Source organism: Protobothrops mucrosquamatus, unplaced genomic scaffold, assembly GCF_001527695.2.
Source record: "Protobothrops mucrosquamatus isolate PMUCROS unplaced genomic scaffold, P.Mucros_1.0 scaffold1109, whole genome shotgun sequence".
Classification (NCBI taxonomy): Eukaryota; Metazoa; Chordata; class Lepidosauria; order Squamata; family Viperidae; genus Protobothrops; species Protobothrops mucrosquamatus.
The window spans coordinates 212,636-231,260 of NW_015387329.1; the positions used below are offsets into that span (position 1 = coordinate 212,636).

At 40.1% G+C, this 18,625-nt stretch overlaps 1 protein-coding gene across 1 annotated transcript in view; it reads right to left on the reverse strand.

Moving 5' to 3' along the window:
* The window catches only part of DDX18 (DEAD-box helicase 18), an 18,279-nt gene extending 4,400 nt beyond the window's left edge, over nucleotides 1-13,879 (reverse strand). The window contains exons 1-12 of the mRNA XM_015820285.1: nucleotides 13,665-13,879; nucleotides 12,314-12,496; nucleotides 10,900-11,046; nucleotides 9,736-9,871; nucleotides 9,368-9,468; nucleotides 7,308-7,507; nucleotides 7,112-7,226; nucleotides 6,409-6,548; nucleotides 5,696-5,857; nucleotides 2,496-2,648; nucleotides 1,818-1,931; nucleotides 514-570 (exon numbers count right to left, since the gene is read on the reverse strand). Coding sequence (XP_015675771.1) covers nucleotides 514-570; nucleotides 1,818-1,931; nucleotides 2,496-2,648; nucleotides 5,696-5,857; nucleotides 6,409-6,548; nucleotides 7,112-7,226; nucleotides 7,308-7,507; nucleotides 9,368-9,468; nucleotides 9,736-9,871; nucleotides 10,900-11,046; nucleotides 12,314-12,496; nucleotides 13,665-13,815 — 1,659 coding nt within the window. The 5' untranslated portion in view covers nucleotides 13,816-13,879. The remainder of the gene's footprint in view (nucleotides 1-513; nucleotides 571-1,817; nucleotides 1,932-2,495; nucleotides 2,649-5,695; nucleotides 5,858-6,408; nucleotides 6,549-7,111; nucleotides 7,227-7,307; nucleotides 7,508-9,367; nucleotides 9,469-9,735; nucleotides 9,872-10,899; nucleotides 11,047-12,313; nucleotides 12,497-13,664) is intronic.
* Nucleotides 13,880-18,625: the final 4,746 nt, after the last annotated feature.

Here is an 18,625-nt window from a genome sequence, read left to right on the forward strand (position 1 = left end):
ACTTATTTCACTCATTAAAATGCAAATCAATCTATAACTTTTTTGAAGTGCATTTTTCTGGATTTTTTGTTGTTGTTATTTTGTCTCTCACTGTTAAAATAAGCCTACCATTAAAATTATAGACTGATCATTTCTTTGTCAGTGGGCAAACGTACAAAATCAGCAGGGGATCAAATACTTTCCCCCCCTCACTGTACATTCATCTGCACTCTGTTTAAGGTTAAGTTCTTATAACCAGAGTACATAATCTGGGTACCTTGTGCCAAAGCTAATGTTAGAAAAGCAGTCAAGTCTGAACAAGAAATTTTCTACTGCATCCGATTTAATCAGATATTTAAATTTTTTACTATCACACTTCATAGGAATATCAAAATAAAACCACTATGAATCTTTTGTTGTTGTTGTTTTGCATCATTGAACTGCTTCTGATTACTTTATGAGCTATACAAATGAAAATAAAAAATAGAAAAATAAATGAGCTTTTAAAACATTCATAGTATAATCTATATTTACCTGAGATTGAATATCAGAAATTTTAGACCAAGAAAATTCAAATTCACTTAATGGCACCTAAAAATATAAAGATAGGTTCTCAACAAAAATTCTACAAAATGGAAACACAAGATATTAAGACTACAATACATTTCACCACACCTAAACTTAGGTCGTCTAACCCTGGAAATGTAAACATTGGCTGGATGTACACATATTGCTAAAATAGAATTTTTTTTAACTCCTAATCTGTTGAAAAACTAATGGCTTCCTTCAGGCAGGAAACTAAAGAATAATAATAGGTAATTTTAAAATAAATTACAGTGTTTGGGATTACATTGTATACTTAGCTACAATATGGCTTGTGGTCTGTGCAATTACATATGTGAACCCAATCACGGTGATTTATAGGTTCATATGTGAAGTATTAGACATTTGCAAAAAAATAAATAAATTAAATGCTTTGCTTTAATGCAAAGTGTGAACCCAAACTGGATCAATTTTGTGCTGGTACAAACCAGATCAATCCACCTGCAATCCTATGCTTCATTCTCCCATTCTAGCCAATTTAGAGTATCATAAAGAAATTATATAGCGAATGTTTTATAAGGTTGACTGATTTGTACAAGAAAATGTTTCAGGCAAAAAATCAAGTTTTAAACATCCACTAAGGGCAGCTATTTTAGTAACCACGGCCATTTTAGATTGTATATTCATCCATCACTGGACAATTATGCCAATGTCTTCCAGGACCAGTGTGTCATGTCCAAATTTTAATGTCCTTGCAAACTGTCTCAGAATGGGAAAACAAGTTTACATGAATTGTCTGCACGTCGTTCTCAACAAGTGAAGCACTAGTGTAATTTCTCTCCCCAGTACTGTTGTCCCGTTTAGGGTACTGAAAAGAGGGAGGTTTTTTGTTTTTAAAAAAGACAGCAGATGGCCATTTTGGCATTATAGATAGCTAGTCCTCTTTGTCCTAGGTCAGGGATAGGCAACCTTGGCTCTTTTATGACTCGTGGACTTCAATTCCCAGAATTCCTGAGCCAAAGTTGCCTACCCCTGTCCTAGGTACTAGCAACCATATGAAACCTGAATTCACAACCACAGCATCCAATTAGTACAAGGTAAGGTAGTTTGGATTAACACTGCTCCATTCTTTTATATTCCACATTACACACTTCTGCTATGCCAGCTGCTCTGCATTTCTAGTAAAGTTATAACATTAAATATTAAGAGAGTGATAGTAATGAAAAAAAAAAAGACTGATCACTACTGCTACCAGCAATGGCGGTACAATGCTACAGTACTCCATAGCAACTAACCCTGGCTTGCTTGAGGTAACACAGGAATCCCAGTTCTTCTGGCCGTAAAATGAGCAGGGCATGTCCCCTTCCATCGATTCCACGGGCTGTTCTCCCAACACGATGAATATATTCCTTTCATTAATGGGAAGTAATAGAAGATAAACTAACACTTGGGTTTCATGTTGATAATAAGCATGAAAGCATAGCATGTAAGCCCCCTATTCTTAATTGATGTACTTTACAAATTGCATACTGGAGGTTTTAAATCAGCAGACTCTTTTTGAATGTATTTATTTTTGATTGGCAGCATCTGAATCAACAATAGCTAAATAGCACCCCAGAGCCTGTCACTAATGTGAGTTCATTCTCTTGTTTTCCTCAAAGCCAATGCCGCTTAGCCACATAGGCAGAGTTCAAAACCTGTTTTCTCTATCTAGGCACCAAACTGCAATGGCTCAACCCTTGGACTGACACTGAAGCCATTTACAATGCTAAAACAATGTGTCCAAGATACAAATGGGGAAAGTAATAAAATAAATAAATAAATAAAAATAGAAAGCTGTGAAATTCAGCTTTGCTGGAGTCAATTAAAAATAAACTATCCCAGACTACTCTGATTTCAGATGTTTAAGATTACGCATACAATTCACATTAATGCATATTTAAACCATATTAATTTTTAAGAATATGTAATACCTTTGGATCATCAGGTGGGTCATACTGAACTATCCAATCAACCTCTGGAATGTCCAGCCCGCGAGCAGCTACATCTGTGCATAACAGTATTCCAGAATCCGCATTGCAGAACTGGAAAAATGTGGTTGTGCGTTTGGTTTGTTTCTGCTTGCCCTAGGAAAAAAAGATACACAAGATAAGGAACTGGTGAGCAACTGGGAAAAAAATAAAAAATAAAATTGCCATTACAACCAATGGCAACATGAAAAGGTTGCTATTGAGATGTATTGGTTGCTTAAGATGATATCTCCAACTCCCATCTTTCTGTTGTAGTAGTTTTGTGCTTTGGTTTGTTTTAAAGCAGGAGGGGGAAAATCAACCCAAAATGTCTAAGTTCTTGTCTGAGAAAAGGGCAAAGCCACATTTTTACATACCTCTAGGGCAGTGGTTCTCAACCTTTTTAATGCCGCGACCCCCCAACTGGTCGTAAGTCGAGGACTAAACTGGTCGTAAGTCGAGGACTAAACCGGTCGTAGGTCGAGGACTAAACCGGTCGTAAGTTGAGGACTACCCAACCGGTCGTAAGTCGAGGACTTTCCCTGCCCGGGAGTGCCGCGCATGTGTGGTTCCGCCCCCTGCGCCGGCTGAGGCGTAGCTGGCAAGCGGCAGAGACGGAGCAGGCTGACCCCCAGCTGGCCCAGCTCAAGGGAGGTAAGGCACCCGCCGGAAAAGGGGAAAAAATGGTGGACAGCCTTGCTTGGCGACCCCCGTGAAATGGTCGATTGACCCCAAATGGGGTCACGACCCATAGGTTGAGAACCGCTGCTCTAGGGTACATTGGCAGTCTCTCTTTTGCCATATTCGTAATTCCTTGCAGAGGCAATAATATTGAGATTTCCATAAAAATGGCTTAGAGCATAATCCATTTATGAAAATGTGCAAACAAAAATCTAATGTTTCTTTTTATGTTACTACATACAGAATCAATGGATGTTTCAGTTCTTCTACACACTGTACAATAGAAGAAAATGTCATATACCAACCGGAGCCACTTAAAATAGTTTGCTGACAGCAAACACTGTTTTAACAAACAACTTCAACCTTGCTGACAGAACCCTGTTTTTCAGATAAGCATTTTAAAGACAGCTTTAAGAGAAAGATGCTCCAGATGGCATTTAAAGGTTAATTTATGACTCCGCTGCTGAAATCTTGCTGAGAATCTGACACTGTTGTCATGCACCCCAACCTTCATAAAGGCCACTTGCTATTTGCAATAACCTCAAAGCAGCCTGCATTATTCAAGCTTGAAAGACAGTTTGAGACTCCGAACTAAGGCACAAAAGTGGATCTTCACTGCAACAGTTAGCAGAAGAAAAGCCTCTGGATTTACAATGCCCTAGAACTCCCATAAATCTAAGAACAGAAATCAGTTAACACTGGCACTTAGCTGGTCAAAAATAAAATTGGCAAATTAGTTGACCAAAGAGGGTTAAAGTGCTTACAAAGTTACTACAATGAAAGGGCTGGAGGTCAGAAAGGTTTCCTGGAGAAGAAACAGCCCCTTCCATCAGAAGATGGGGCTTTTGATTCAAAGAAGGAGATTTATTTCAGTCACCTTCCTCAGCTATGCAATACCCTGAAAATCTGTTCTGGAAATGGGGAAAAACAGCACCAAGTATCATATAAGAAACTAGCAAATAAAAGGTATTCTGGTGGTGTTAAAAACTCTGAATCCAACCCAACCCAAGACAGCATTTTAGAACTGAGAAGATCTAGATTATAATCCAGAAACTGGATTACTGTAATATACAGAAGTGTGCAAAAGTCTTAAGCCACCATTAGATTTGTTGTTGTAGCAAAATTTTACTGACCACATCTGTAATTATTTTTCGGTGTTGACAACTACATCTTGAGTATCCAGTTTGTTTGTTGATTTCCCTTGGAGAGTGACCTTGCTGATGCAAAAGTAAGATCGTATGTCTGTCAAATTCTATGATCTCTGACATTTTGACTGGAATGATGTGATTGAAAGTTGGTCTTATTAGCAAGCTTCCAACGAATTACACTCATACGACATGTGCATGTAGTGTATGCAATGCTCAAGCAGATCTTGCACAAAACTGGTGTAATTTTTTTCTGCACAGCAGTCATTTTGGCGTGAAATAATAGGACACACAAGTTGTTAACAATGACAGTACCTAGGGTTCCCCATTTTCGTTTATGGGAGCCAGGCGTCTGCAATTGTTCACGTGTAAGAGGAAGTCACATTATATACTTGACATTTTGGCCTTCGGACACTTTTTTGTTTTGTTTTGTTTTTCCTGTTTTTTAATACTGCATCCAAATTTCCTGTATTTTTTGGTTGTATTCTAATAAGGAGACTGAGATATTATATATATCAGTGATGGCGAACCTTTTAGAGACCGAGTGCCCAAACTGCAACCCAAAACCCACTTATTTATCGCCGGGTGCCAGGTGGGCGTGGCTGCAGTGGTCATGGCAGACAGAGTGCGTGTGGCCAAGGTGGGTGTGGTCACTAGAAGTTGCTTGTGGGGAGGGATGCCTGTGGGGACTGGGCAGGGTTGGGGGAGATCCAGAGGGTCTCTGGCAGGTGGGATGGTGGGCAAGAGGCAAGGTGAGGCAGGGCAGGGGTGCCATTGTTGCAGGGCAAGGTGAGGCAGGGGCCGGGGCAGCCGCTGCCTGACACCATTGGCCCCCGCACATAGAGGCCAGCGAGCGCACAGGGGCCGACAGTGTCCATCAGCATCCACAGCCTGCCAGCCCCTCGACCGGCACACTCTGGGGCTCCGCAGGCCGCTGCCAGAAGTTCAGAGAAGCTGCGTCTGAGCTGGATGGACAGCCGACAGCTGAGGAGGTGATGCAGTGGGTCGTGCCCAGGAAAAGGAGAGCATGCGAGGCCAGGAGGGATGGGACGGAGGAGAGGGAAACCAGTCGTGCTAGGATGCATCTGGCCATGTGAGACCTCAGCGAGTTAGCAGGCGGCTGGTTGAAGAGGGACAGTTGCCATCTCCGGGGCATGGCACGTGTGCCCACAGAGAGGGCTCTGAGTGCCGCCTCTGGCACGCGTGCCATAGGTTCGCCACCACCGGTATATATGGTCATTATGCATTTGCTACAACAACAAATCTAATGGTGGCCTAAGACGTTTGCACAGTACTGTAGGTATAAGTACAACAATTCATTTCATCACGAGTACTTACGTGAATAGCCAATACAGGCAGATCAATGTAGTTAAGAAGTTCGTAGTGGTATTTCACAGACATACATGAAGAGAAGAACACCATCAACTTCTTCTTTCGATTCTTCTTCAGGAAAGTGAAGAGCAGGAGGAACCTCTTTTCTGAAGGGCATAGCACATAGCCCTGTAATTGTTTGAAAAACAGAGGGTTTTTTTTTTAAATGACTTCCCAAACGTCTATTTCTAGTGACTTGAAAATGAAGATGCGCGTGTACATTTTAATTGAACTACCTGTACAGCAGACAACAATTTATCGACGAAAGAATGTGAAAATCCAGAAAGGTCGGTATAGCCAGCAATTATCAATCAAGCCTGATAAAGGATTCATGAACCTTTTGAAAGAGAAATTAGTAGCACGTGAAGAGCTAGAGCAGTGTTTCTCAACCTTGACAATTTTAAGGCATGTGGACTTCAACTCCCAGAATTCCACAGCCAGCAATGCTGGCTGTGGAATTCTGGGAGTTGAAGTCCACATGCCTTAAAATTGTCAAGGTTGAGAAACACTGAGCTAGAGTTAGAAACACAGGGGGAAAAACATCCTTGCGCTTCGGTACAAATGTCAAAATGGGAAAGAAACGGCCAAGGAAGAGAAGCCCAAAGAAAGAAGAGAATTAAATGTTAAGAGCAGACGTATAAGTGAAATATTGTTTGCCAAGATATTTGTGCTTAAATTACCTGTTCAAGACCTTCTACAGTTGCGGTCTCTTTATTGTCATCAACCCCAACATATAATGGCTCCTTTTTTAGAGAAATCCTTGCCAGATCTTCAACTTTACGGGTTTGTGTAGCAGAGAACAGCATGGTTTGCCTACGTTCTGGCAGGGAAAGGAATGAAATTAAAAACACATGGGTTTTTTTCAAACAAGGTAACAAATTAGAAATATCCAGCTGATCCACGCCACCTAGAATCCATTTTTTAAAAAAATTAGTACCTCACAAGCTTTTACAATTAAAAAATTGAACTAATCCTAATCAAATTTAGAATAAAAACAAAATGGCAGTGTTATACATACATATATAGCCACTCATCCAAATCACTATAAATGTGTTTTTTCTAGCCATCCTAAAACTTTTTTTCAAGCCATCCCAAATTTGGATCATCCTAAGTTTTTTTTAAGCTATCCTAAATTTTACTTGGGAGTAATGTCCACTGAACAGAGAAGGGTTTTCTTTAGCAAATATGCATAATAAATATGCATAAAAGATATTAATCACCAAACAGTCAAGATCTACGTAGCTTGTAGAGTGTTTAAAGTGAATTCTAGGCATTAGTACAGCAGACACAAGAATAGGATTTACAAAAGTTGAAATAGCTCAGGACTACTGCATAAAATGTTTAAGTATCAAGAAATACAGATAGTATAAATATCTGACTTACTTGGTAGAAGCTTTATAATCTGTTTCATTTCTTCTTCAAACCCAACTTCTAGAATTCTATCAGCTTCATCAATTACCAGACACTGCAGGTTCTTATACATAAATCCTGGAGTATTCTAAAACACATCCAACAATGTTGTCAACTACACACAGGGACAAAAGAGAGAACATGAATTATGCAATACTATCTGTTTTACCTGCAGATGGTCCAGAAGCCTGCCTGGAGTTGCGACAATGATGTTTATGCCATTACCAAGTTTTTGTACCTCGACTGATCTATTACTGCCCCCCATTATCAAGCCGTAGGTGTGGACATGATGAGCCATCAGTTCTTTGATAACACCGTAAGTCTGCATGGCAAGTTCTCGAGTCGGTGAAAGTATGAGGACACCGGTTCCTAAAAAGGAGTTGGGAAACAAGAGATGTCTTAGAGAGTTTCTAACAGATAAAGGCAAACCTATCTGTTTGCCTATCATCTACTGCAATCTAAACAATGCAATCTAAACAATCTAAACTCTTGGCAGCCTACAACCACATCAAAAAAAAATAAAACACCAAGAATACAGGGGGACCTCGACTTACAACAGTTCATTTGGTGACAGTTCGAAGTTACAACGAAAAAAGTGACCTACAACCATTTTTCACATTTAGGACCACTGCCGCACCCCCCCCCCCCATGGTCATGTGATTTACATTTGGATGCTTGACAACTAGTTCATATTTATGACGGTTACAGTGTCCCAGGGTCATGTGATCCCCTTTTGCAACCTTCTGACAAGCAAAGACAACGGAGAAGCCAGATTCACTTTTAACAACTACGTTACTAATTTAACAACTGCAGTTATTCACTTATCAAATGTGTGGCAAGAAATGTTGTAAAATGGGGCAAAAGTCACTTAACAAACTTCTCACTTAACAACATACATTTTGGGCTCAGTTGTGGTCGCAAGTGGGGGACCACCTGTAATACAAAACCAAAATACTTTAAAAACCTGCTAATAACAGATGACGCCACACACCAAATGCCCTTCAAGAGAACCCCATTATCAACTTCTTCTGGAAAGCGGACAGTGTCGGAGCCAATTGAACCTCCAATGGGAAGCCACTCCAGAAGGCTAGACCTGCTATAGAAAATCAACTCTCCTGGGGTTCAGCCAAGCTAATTGGTCAGAGTGGCCAAGTGGTAATTCTACAAGACAGCACTTTACTCAAGGAGAATTAGGAGAGATGGGCTGCTGGGCGATAACCTACTGACACAATAAGAGAGAATTACATATGCTTTGCCTCTCATTTTGCCACAGAGTTGGCCCAAACCTGGGCACATTAGCTGTGCTTAGTCAGATTAAGTCTTCATTGCCCTCCACTTGTATTCCAGGCATTGCTTCTGCCACTTCATCTTCCAGAGATCCTCTGTAAACCAAGGGATCACCCAGACTGCCCAATAGTCAGGAGCAATTTTGCCGGGGGCCTGAGACACTGCTTCTTGCCAGTGATGGATCAAACTCTCCACTCAACCTCTACTCATGTCAGGGAAACTGCCAAACATCTAGGAAAATCATTTGGATCCATAAGGTGCCTAAGGTGGACCAAATGAATGAGTCAAGCCCTGCAGAGGGAGCAGGTGGCGGTCAACTGCATCTGGATCAGGAAGTGAACCATGACATATAAAAGACACTAATACTGTATTCTCAACATCCTGATTGCTAACTGCCCAGAGATTAAAAACAAGCTTTAACATGGGCCTACGTACAAATTTGGAGCTCAGATTTCCTGGGACCATCAAATTCATGGCTGCTGCCATGGAGGCTTATAAACTCTAGAACCACCCTTTTCCAAAACCACCAGGTAAGGAGGAAGACAATTAAGCTGGTGACTAGAGAGCCCACGGAAGGGTCTCATTCAGCAAAGAAGGCTGATACACCAAAAGGACCCCAACTTGTAACTGTAGCTCAAGCTAACACATAGGAACCCATGCTCTGCCACCTCAGGAACAGTGGTAATAGATCAATACCACTTCCCTCAGCAGGTTTTGAAGAGGGCAACATCCCTGTCCTCACTCAGTCAAAATAAGTAATACACATCAGGTCACCCTGCTCATTTGAGACAATCAGATCCTACCAAGATGGGATGACCAAATTAGAAAAGGCAATCGCCATCAAATTAGAGACCTCTTTCCCCCTGGAAATGACTACTTGGCCCTTCTACACCACATTTATCTTCAAGATTTCAAATGATATTTCAAGAAAAAAAATCTCACCATTTCTAGGCATAAATTTTAACTTGTAGATAAGTTCTATGGCTGGAATGAGAAATGCAAGAGTTTTGCCACTGCCAGTTTTTGCAGCCGCTAAAATATCTCTGCGTGTAGAATAATTACAGAAAGAAAAGACAAAAAAAGGAATGCATGAGTGGTTTGGAAGTTAACATTTTTTATTAAAAACAAGTAGTATCATTAATATGAATTTAAAATTAATATTTAATAAATAATAAGGCTGATTAACTGAATACTATAGCTCCAAGACAACAATTTTAATCATTACTCACTACTTTTTCCTGCCTGTCAATCATCTCTGACAGAAATTTGCATTTCTTTTGCTGTTCCCTTAAAAAAATGTCATTTCTTACCTGCCTTCCAAAAGCGGTTTAATACTTTTATGCTGAATTTCTGTCATGTGTGTAAATCCCATGTCTGCTATCCCTTTCAATGTGTTCTCACTGACCAGGTCACTAAGAGACTCAAAGGAAGTGTCCTCAAAAGCACCTGAAGAGACAAGCAATGTCAGCCTTGTTTAACTGCTCCTAACCAATTGCTATAGGTCAAAAGCAAGTCCATTGTATTAAAGTAGAACAGAGTTTAAGTATGTCCAGTTTAAAACAATTGAGAGCCAGTTTGGTTTAGTGGTTAAGACATCAGACTAGAAAGCAGGAAACCATGAGTTCTGTTCCTGCCTTAACCATAAAAGAGCATCCATCTGAGTGACTTTGGGCCAGTCACTCACTCTCTTTCAGTTCTATCCACTTCAAAGGATTGTTGTTGTAGGGAAAAATAGGAGCAGAAAAGTGTATTTGATGTTTGCCACTTGGGTTATTTGTAAATAAATAAACTTAAAAATTAACAAATAAATAAATAAATGTCAAGCAGGAAGATAAACATGGAAGGAAATATTAGGTCATCAAACCATTTAAGGCTGAGCCAAATTTAGCCACTCTATTTTGGAAAATTTGCATTGCTTAGATTTTTTTTTTTAATTAATGCATTCCCACACATATCACATTCTGCAATAAAATCACCAGAGTTTTTCAACAAGTACTCCTGCATTTATTTAAATCACCCTTGAACCCCATTAACTTTATATTTATTTATTTATTTGGATTACAGCCCATCATCCCTCACAAGAAAGTACTCAAAACTGTTAATTACTACATTTTTTTTAATGTAGTATTCTTAATCCCAAAGAATGATCTGGATGACTGAGAATCTCCATAGACATTTAATATTCTTAATATTCTAATCAATAGGAATGGGTGTTTTCAGTACAAGTTTTATCTTACTCACAAAGCCAGTGAATTACTCATTAAAAGAAATAAATATTTAACCAAGGCCAAAGGCCTGACCACTAAATTCAATAAAAATAAAGAGATTCCAGGTTCAGTATCCTGCATCTCATTCCTATATATTTCTAAATCCCATTGTGTTTGATAAGACTTATTCCACGCATTTAGGATTTAATGAGGATATGTCGACATACAAAATCTCATTATCTGAGAAACAGAATTGAGAAAACCTGCCTGTTAAACCCAGAGGTAAGACAGGTCCATCAGCATCATCAGGAGCTTCTTCTTCAGACAGACCATCAACATTTTCTTCTTCGAGATTCCCGGGTAAAGCCTCTTGTGTTTCAACCTCTTCTTCCTCAATTTTTGCTTTTTTACCACCTGCACACCACAAAACCAATTTTCATTATCAATAATTATCTGAAGATGAAGCAGTGATCACTCCACTGAAAGTCAAAGCCTCTCAAAATGCAGATTTTAAATTTTTTTATAGACATAAAGTTATGTTTCCTTATACCACTGCCATATACCCCTCTAAGTGGCCATGAAATAAACAAGTAAATACTGCACAATATAAAGCCTTCATTCTGGAAGCAGAAGAGAATGGAATTGAAAACCAAGGAGATTATAACAGCAATTTCAAATGGACTTAAGTTTTGTGTGGTTGAATCCGATCCAATCAAATGTCTATTGTACGAAACCTTTACCAGCTAGAAATGCATGGACAAGAAAGATGAGATACTTCCACATAAGCTGAGAGATTCAATTTTATTTAGGAAAGCTAATATAGCCATTCTTCATGAATTATCTACTTCAATCTATTGTAGAGCTGAGGGTACACTCAGCACAGCACTTGTTTCATTATTACTGAATCTCAACATGCATTGTTACTGGAGAAGAGCTCTAATGGATATGCCTATGTAGTCCAGTGTTTTGTGATCCACATTGGCAACTAGATGCTGATATGCCTGGAATGAAAGGAATAGTCCCTTTCCACTATCACATCCTAGCAACGAATATTTAAGGGATGCTATTCATGATTCAGCAAGCATCAGTATTAGCATCCGTTAATAGTATGATACTCCATAAATCTATCTACTTGTCTTTTAAAACCAATCTAATGGGTTGCCATTACAATTGCTGGCAGCAAATTCCATTATACCTGTGTACTATCTAAGAAAAGTCTTTCCTTCTGCTGGTCTTAAATTTCCCTGCTTTTAGTTACAGTGGATAACATTGGACATCACTCCAGTATCGTCGGAAAAGAAACCCTTTTTTGTCTTCAAGTTACCTATGCCATGAATGATTATATATACCTATGTCTTCCCTTATCTTCTAAGCCAGGAATGTCAAACTACCAATCCGCAGGTCGGTTGCATCATGCAGAGGCCACGCCCACCCCAGCTCCGGCAATGGGAAAAAAGTCACGATACATCACGTTACGTGGCGAGTTTGACACCTGGGTTCTAAGCTAAAGGGCATCAACTGATGTAGCTTTTGTGTTTGGTACGATCGTGTGTTTGTATTATAATTTTAAAATAAAATACATTAATAAAAGGAATACTGCAATACTGCCATGGGGAGAAAAAGAACTAAGGAAATAAAATAACACTCATTTAAAAAGAAGTAACAATAAGAGCTATCATACCATTTTCTGCACAATTTTCTATTTGCCTTTTCTTTTTCTTCTTCTTCTTCATCCCAGGTTGTTTACACTCAGGTTCCTCAGCTTTTATTACATTAGGCAATTCCCCATCTGTCATTTTGTGGTCTTCCATTGCTGTTTCTAAAATGTTGGAAACTTCTTCTGAGATATTCTCCATTGCATTTTCTAATGGTATAAACAAAAAGGTCAATTGCTGCTGCACGTAAGTGCCAAAAACGTATCTGGAAATCTCATCCAGGCCACAAGGACAAATGAATATACCACACAGTTTATTTAATAATATCAATTAAATCCCTGCATTCTACTGTACTTGCTAAAGCATTGATTGAATTGAATATTATTACTACTTTACTGTTTGGGCCACTAGAAAAGACTATTACTAGTGCCTTGTTGGATCACACCCTTGGCTCATCCAGCAGGCTGTTCTCACAGTGGCCAGTCAAGCTGGTAGCCAGCACTACATTTCATGGTAGTAAATTCCTAGGCTGAGTAATATACGTGCAAAAATATACCCTTTGTTGGTCCCGATTCTTTTAGGATTCCATTTCATTGGGTGATCTCTGGTTTTAATATTTTGGGAAGAGGAAAACGGCTTGTCTCTGTCCAGTTTACCCACATCATGCATAATTTTGTACACTTCAATCATTCACCTCTTGTGTAGACTAAAAAGCCCTAATGTTGCAACTTTTCTTCACAAGGAAGCTGCTCCAGCTAACAGGTTCAACGCAATGCAAATGTAGGAGATGAGCAGGCTGATCCCGAGGATGGGGCAAATGTGTCATCAGTTTGAAGACACTGCACTCCTTATACGAGCCCCAAATCCAGCCCCTCCAGTACATCAGATTCTTGTGCATAGATGGCATATAATAAACTTTTAGTAATTTGAACTCAACTCAACCAGTTTCTGGTTACTTGCACCTGACATCCAAACTCCTTCATCCATTAGCCTAGCCTTCCTTTCCGAAGTAAAATTATTATCTACAAGATTTCTTTATTTCATGCAGTATACCACCCCTTCACCCCATCTGGGCAACTTCTTTGCAAATGATTGATAGGGTTGTGTGCATGTACACTACTACGATTTTGTGTCAAACGTTGTTCAGAAGCGCACTCAACCCCAGGGTGTCTATTCTGACATTATAACCGACCCGCGCCTTTCTGCGCAAAGAGGCATCGACTCTGCCCTGAAACCATGCAACTTCAATCATGCCACCGCCTCCCCCGACATCCGGGGGGGGGGGGGGCACCGGGACTAAAAGGTTCTCGGATAGATAGAGAGAGGTGATGATGATGATGGTGATGATGATGATGATGATGATGATGATGCCCTTACCCAGCGTTTCTCCCGCAGGCGATGCCCCCGCGGCCAGGCTTTGGTCGGCGGCTCCTTGCCGGGCCAAATTGCGCTGGCGGATCTTACGGTTGCGCTTTTCCAGCTTCTTGCGCAGAAGCCGCATCGGAAGCTTCCCGGTATTCGCCGCCATCCTTCCGCAACAGAGAAGACCGGAGAGCCGGGCGACGCAACACACGTGCGCCAGAAGGAAGGAAGAAAGGAAGGGGGAAAAAAGAGGACGTAACCGGAAACGAGAACCGGAGATGTTCCAACGCGGCGTCAGACCTTTTGGTCCTCACGACCAAGGGTCCCCTTGCAGCGACTTCTAGAGGCTTGGAGGTATAGTTGATCCTCCAACTTTGCTCGAATTAAAGAGGGAAACCAAGTGCAGTTCTTGCAATGTACACGTATTTCTAAACAAATATTTCGGAAGGTGCGATCTTTAAACCAAGTACAAAATATAAATACGATGCAAAATACTATCGGTTTGTTAGGGGCTTTTGTACGAATCTCCATCCAAGATGTGTCTGTCTGTGAAAATATGTTATGGAGCCCAAGTGAGGTTGGGCAAAGAAACTTCTCTGTGAACAAAGATGCATCTATATTTCTCTTTTGTTTAATTTCTAGAATAAATATTTCAAAAGTTGAAGTTAAACCAAAGGATTTCCATCAGATCACCAATGGGCTCCGTAACAAGCCCATTGTATTTTGCATCAGACTTACATTTTGTACTTGATTTAAAGATCGCACCTTCCGAAATATTTGTTTAGAAATACGTGTACCTTGCAAGACATGCACTTGATTTCCCTGTTTAATTCGAGCAAGGTTGGAGGATCAATCATACCTTAGGCTGCTTTTTTTGCCTCTTCTAATTCTGTTTCTACTACTTCTCTTTTTGTTTTGTATGTACTTTCCTCAGTTCTACAGATACAATTTTCTGTCTCTAACTTCCTACTAGCTGTATAATCCACTGTTGACCCTTGTAAATTAATGTGGAGGAATTAATTCCTTTATCAGAGGGATTAATTTATTTTTTGCTTACCTAATTTTTAATTATTATTTTTATACTTTATTTTATTTTAATTTTTGTCAAACGATGGACCCGTGTTTATCCCAAGCATGTTTATGGTCAGTTACTGATGATTGACCCATTACCTATGCAGTAAGTTGGTTCCAAGCTTCTACTGCTTTCTAACAATACTTTTGAACTCTCCTCCTGTCAGTTTGAAGTTATGCCCTTGTGTTCTTGATTTTTGCCTATTATTGAAAATACTGCCTTCTAGAACCTTATTCACACCCTTATTATATTTAAGGGTTTCAGTCATGTCCCCCTTTTCCCTCCTATCTTCCAGGCTCTATATATTCAATTCCTCCACTCTTTCCTGATATGTTTTGTCCCTCAGACTTTGCATCATTTTTGTTGCTCATCTCTGGATTCACTCGATTTTAACCAACATCTTTTTTTAAGTGAGGTCTCCAGAAGTGAAGACTGTTTTCTAAATGGGCTCTGACTAAAGTCCTATAGAGCAGGATTAGGACCCCTTTTTTCTTGCTGGTGATCCCTCTAGTGATGGATCCCAGAATTTTGTTTGCTTTTACAGCTGCCTGGCCACACTGCTCATTTTGCAGTCATCTGCTTAAGTGCACACTAAATCCTTTTCTTCTGTTGTTCTGTTGTCCTTCTCATTGGATAGGCAGATTTAATTCTGGCAAGGCAGTGCCTAATGGAGCAAGGTGCTCTGCTCTGTGACCAGATGGGCTTGATTTCAAAAAGCTGTCCTTTTTAGATTGATTTAATTTAATTATTTACTTTCTTGGTTTTGCTCTTGAATCTTCCTTTGTAAGCAAAGTTATAAACATAAGCCATTACATTTTTTTAATCATTATGAACAGATTTTCTCCCTTTTCAGGTCTTTCTTTTATTTTTTTTCCCAAGAAAATATGATTATAGTATCTATTCATATTTGTGGGTCATCTCCAACACTTTGAACTGGGTCTGGAAGCCTTCTATAACCAATACAATGGCAACAAATAATAGTATTTTCATGGTCATGTCTGTTTATTGGCTGAAACAGATTTTAAATCTGGCCAGGTAACTTGATTATCTTTAGTTTGCTTTCATGTTTTCCACGGATGTACTTCTGCACTTTTATTTTGGATTGAATGATTATCAAGGTTTGGCCTGATGCTTGAGGAAAAAAAGATGCCAGTCTCTTTTTTTCCTTTGTCTCACTAATCCCTGGAAAGATTTATAGTACTATGTGCCTCATTGAAGTTATTGATAAACTATTTGCTTTGTTGTTTGTTCTCCTGATGAGCACAATGTGAATTTCCTGGGGCTCTCAATGGCAGAACATTTAATTGAATTCCTGGAAGCTTACTTGACAAGTTTCTCAAATCCAGATAACTGAATTTTCCAGCAGCCTTTATATTTCAGCAGTCGACAAAATCAGCTTGCTTTATTTCAGCCCCCTTGCAAAGCACCAGCCCTACTGATTTACTAGCAAACATATCCACATCTTTGTTTGGACAGTAGATGGTGCAAGCAAAACAGTTTCATTTTCCACAATACGGTAGCAATGAAATTGGTATAATGTTTGATGACCCTTTATGATAGGATCTTCATATACCGGTAAGTAATTTTTTGTGCCACAAGTGGATTTAATATGTGTATGGGAAGAAGGAGGAGAAACTCTTGTTCAAATTCATTTTGTTTTTCTCTGCTATTGCTTTTGGCAGACCACTTATAAAATGATTAGAAACAAATTCATATCTGAAATCTGATTTGTATTTGAATGAGTTTGACGTTAGGAGATGACTTTTAGAAACGATCACATTGAACGTTTCCTCTTGGACAAACTTTAGAAAAGTCTGGAATGACATGGATGTGTATGAACTCACCCTATTGCAGTTTTGTAAAGGGAGCCTCAGGAATGCATTTCAACTTGTCATTGAAGCTAAAAAGCCTCTAATTGCAGTGGTGAATTCTTCACGCAGGCTTCATTCTATCTGGCTTAGAGAGACATTTCGAGCACCACTCGTCCCAATTTGTGATTCTAAATCTTGACAGTTTGCTGAAGCATCCTTTCCCCTGAGGAGCACAGGGGGATGTCAACTAATTTAACTTTGCTTGTCTTCTAGCTATGACTCACTCTATTTTTGGAGGGGTTTGTAAGCCCATCAGTCAATCTGGATAGCGTGAAGTAATGGATCTTCCATAGCGCCTGACCCCTAAACGACTCTTCAAAACATGTGCAAAACCTCATGCAAATCTACCCACTTGAATTCGTCTCATATTGTAGAACCTGGGCTGCCAAAACCAGTTTGAAAGGGCTCTAAGCGAGATTGTTATGGTGAGGGCATTTCCATACTGCCCTCTTTCACTCTGAAAGCCGCTGAGCTGTCATCTACAAATCTGTCCCATCTTCAAAGGCTTTTATCAGACCTTGCAATAACAAAAATCTCCAAACTTTTGGGTATAATAAAATAAAATAGGTCGCTTCTGCACTGTCGTCCCACGTCTACCTCCTTGTTGCAAATCAGATCAGCTGACATAAGATTTGATCTAGATTGGGTGGGTACTTCCAGATAAATGGGTTTTATTACTACAGATCAAAAGACAGTATGTAACTTTTCCATCTTTACTTAACAGATTTTCGGTAGAAAGAAAAACGACCAGAGAAGCAGCTGGAATACCCGAGGGGGTTAAAGCGAAAGCAGACATGGTTGGGGACCCCCACCCATGCCTCCAAAAATGAAGAAGTCTTTTGAGTAGGATCATTTGATTTTGCTTAGAAATATTGAGGTAGACTCTCCCTTTTTTTAGCCAACCTGACCGAGAAAAGTAGTAGTGGGAGGCTGTCACTAATGAAAGGCACCAAGCTGGAAGAGGTGATTGAAGAAATCAGATCCGCATTTAAAAACTTTCTTCTCACGTATCCTCCTCATTCTCAGGGCAGAGGTCTGGGAGTTTGAGGGCTTTGAGCAGGATCTTAGCAGTTCTTACAATGGCACTCTTCTGGACACAGCCCTCTTCCCAAAAAGCAGAACTCCTGGAACTGCTTCATTCCAAAAAGAACTTTTATTAGGAGAAGTTGACAGCAGGCATGAAAGGCAGGCTCTGAGAATTTCCCGTGCAAATCAATAGGTTAAAGGAGTAACTAGCAAACCCCACCCCAATAGTCAATCCAGTCAGTTCAAATGAGCCAATCCCCAGGTATGAATCTGCTTGGGAACAGGGTTGATAAGACACTGTTCCCTTGGCTGTTAGGTTGTTAGGTCTTCGCACCTTCCGCAGCTAGAGATAAGGCAGATGGCTGGAGGCACATTCCATTCTCATCAAGGGGAATAGATCAAAGAGCAAGCAGATAGAGGAATGTGGAGAGGATACATTGTAGTGCCCATAGCTTCCCCCCTCTCCTCAGGAGTATGGTAGAACCTGCAGAAATAAAGAATAAAGAAATCACCCCCTTCCCAGCAGTTGGGTTCTGACACCTGACATTGTTCTTGGGATCTGTTGGAGCCACTCTCCCAGTTTAGGAGTCACACCACCACTGAAACCATTTTTAGCCTTCATTTTCCATATTCTCTCTAGTTCTTTTTTCAGACCCTGGTACATCTCCAGCTCCTCATGCCCCTTCCAGGTGTTGCTGTCGCTTGGCACTGCTACATTGAGTCACTTGGCATTGAATCATAGGCTTTCCATGATCAATCCAGATTATGCTCAGATTGGCCTGTTCAGACCTTGAATCTTGGACAACTGCTCTATCTATGAGCAACTGGTGTTTTGAGCCTCTGGTGTTGTTCCCAATGTCCTTCTGAGTTGTGCTCCTGTAGCTTGGTAAGTATAATGCTTGATAGGACATTCCATGTTGTGGTGAGGCAGGTTATTGGCTGCTGTGATGGTGAGCTTTTCTGGAAGACTGCTGAGGTCTGCAGTCATTTTGCACTGGTGTTACATA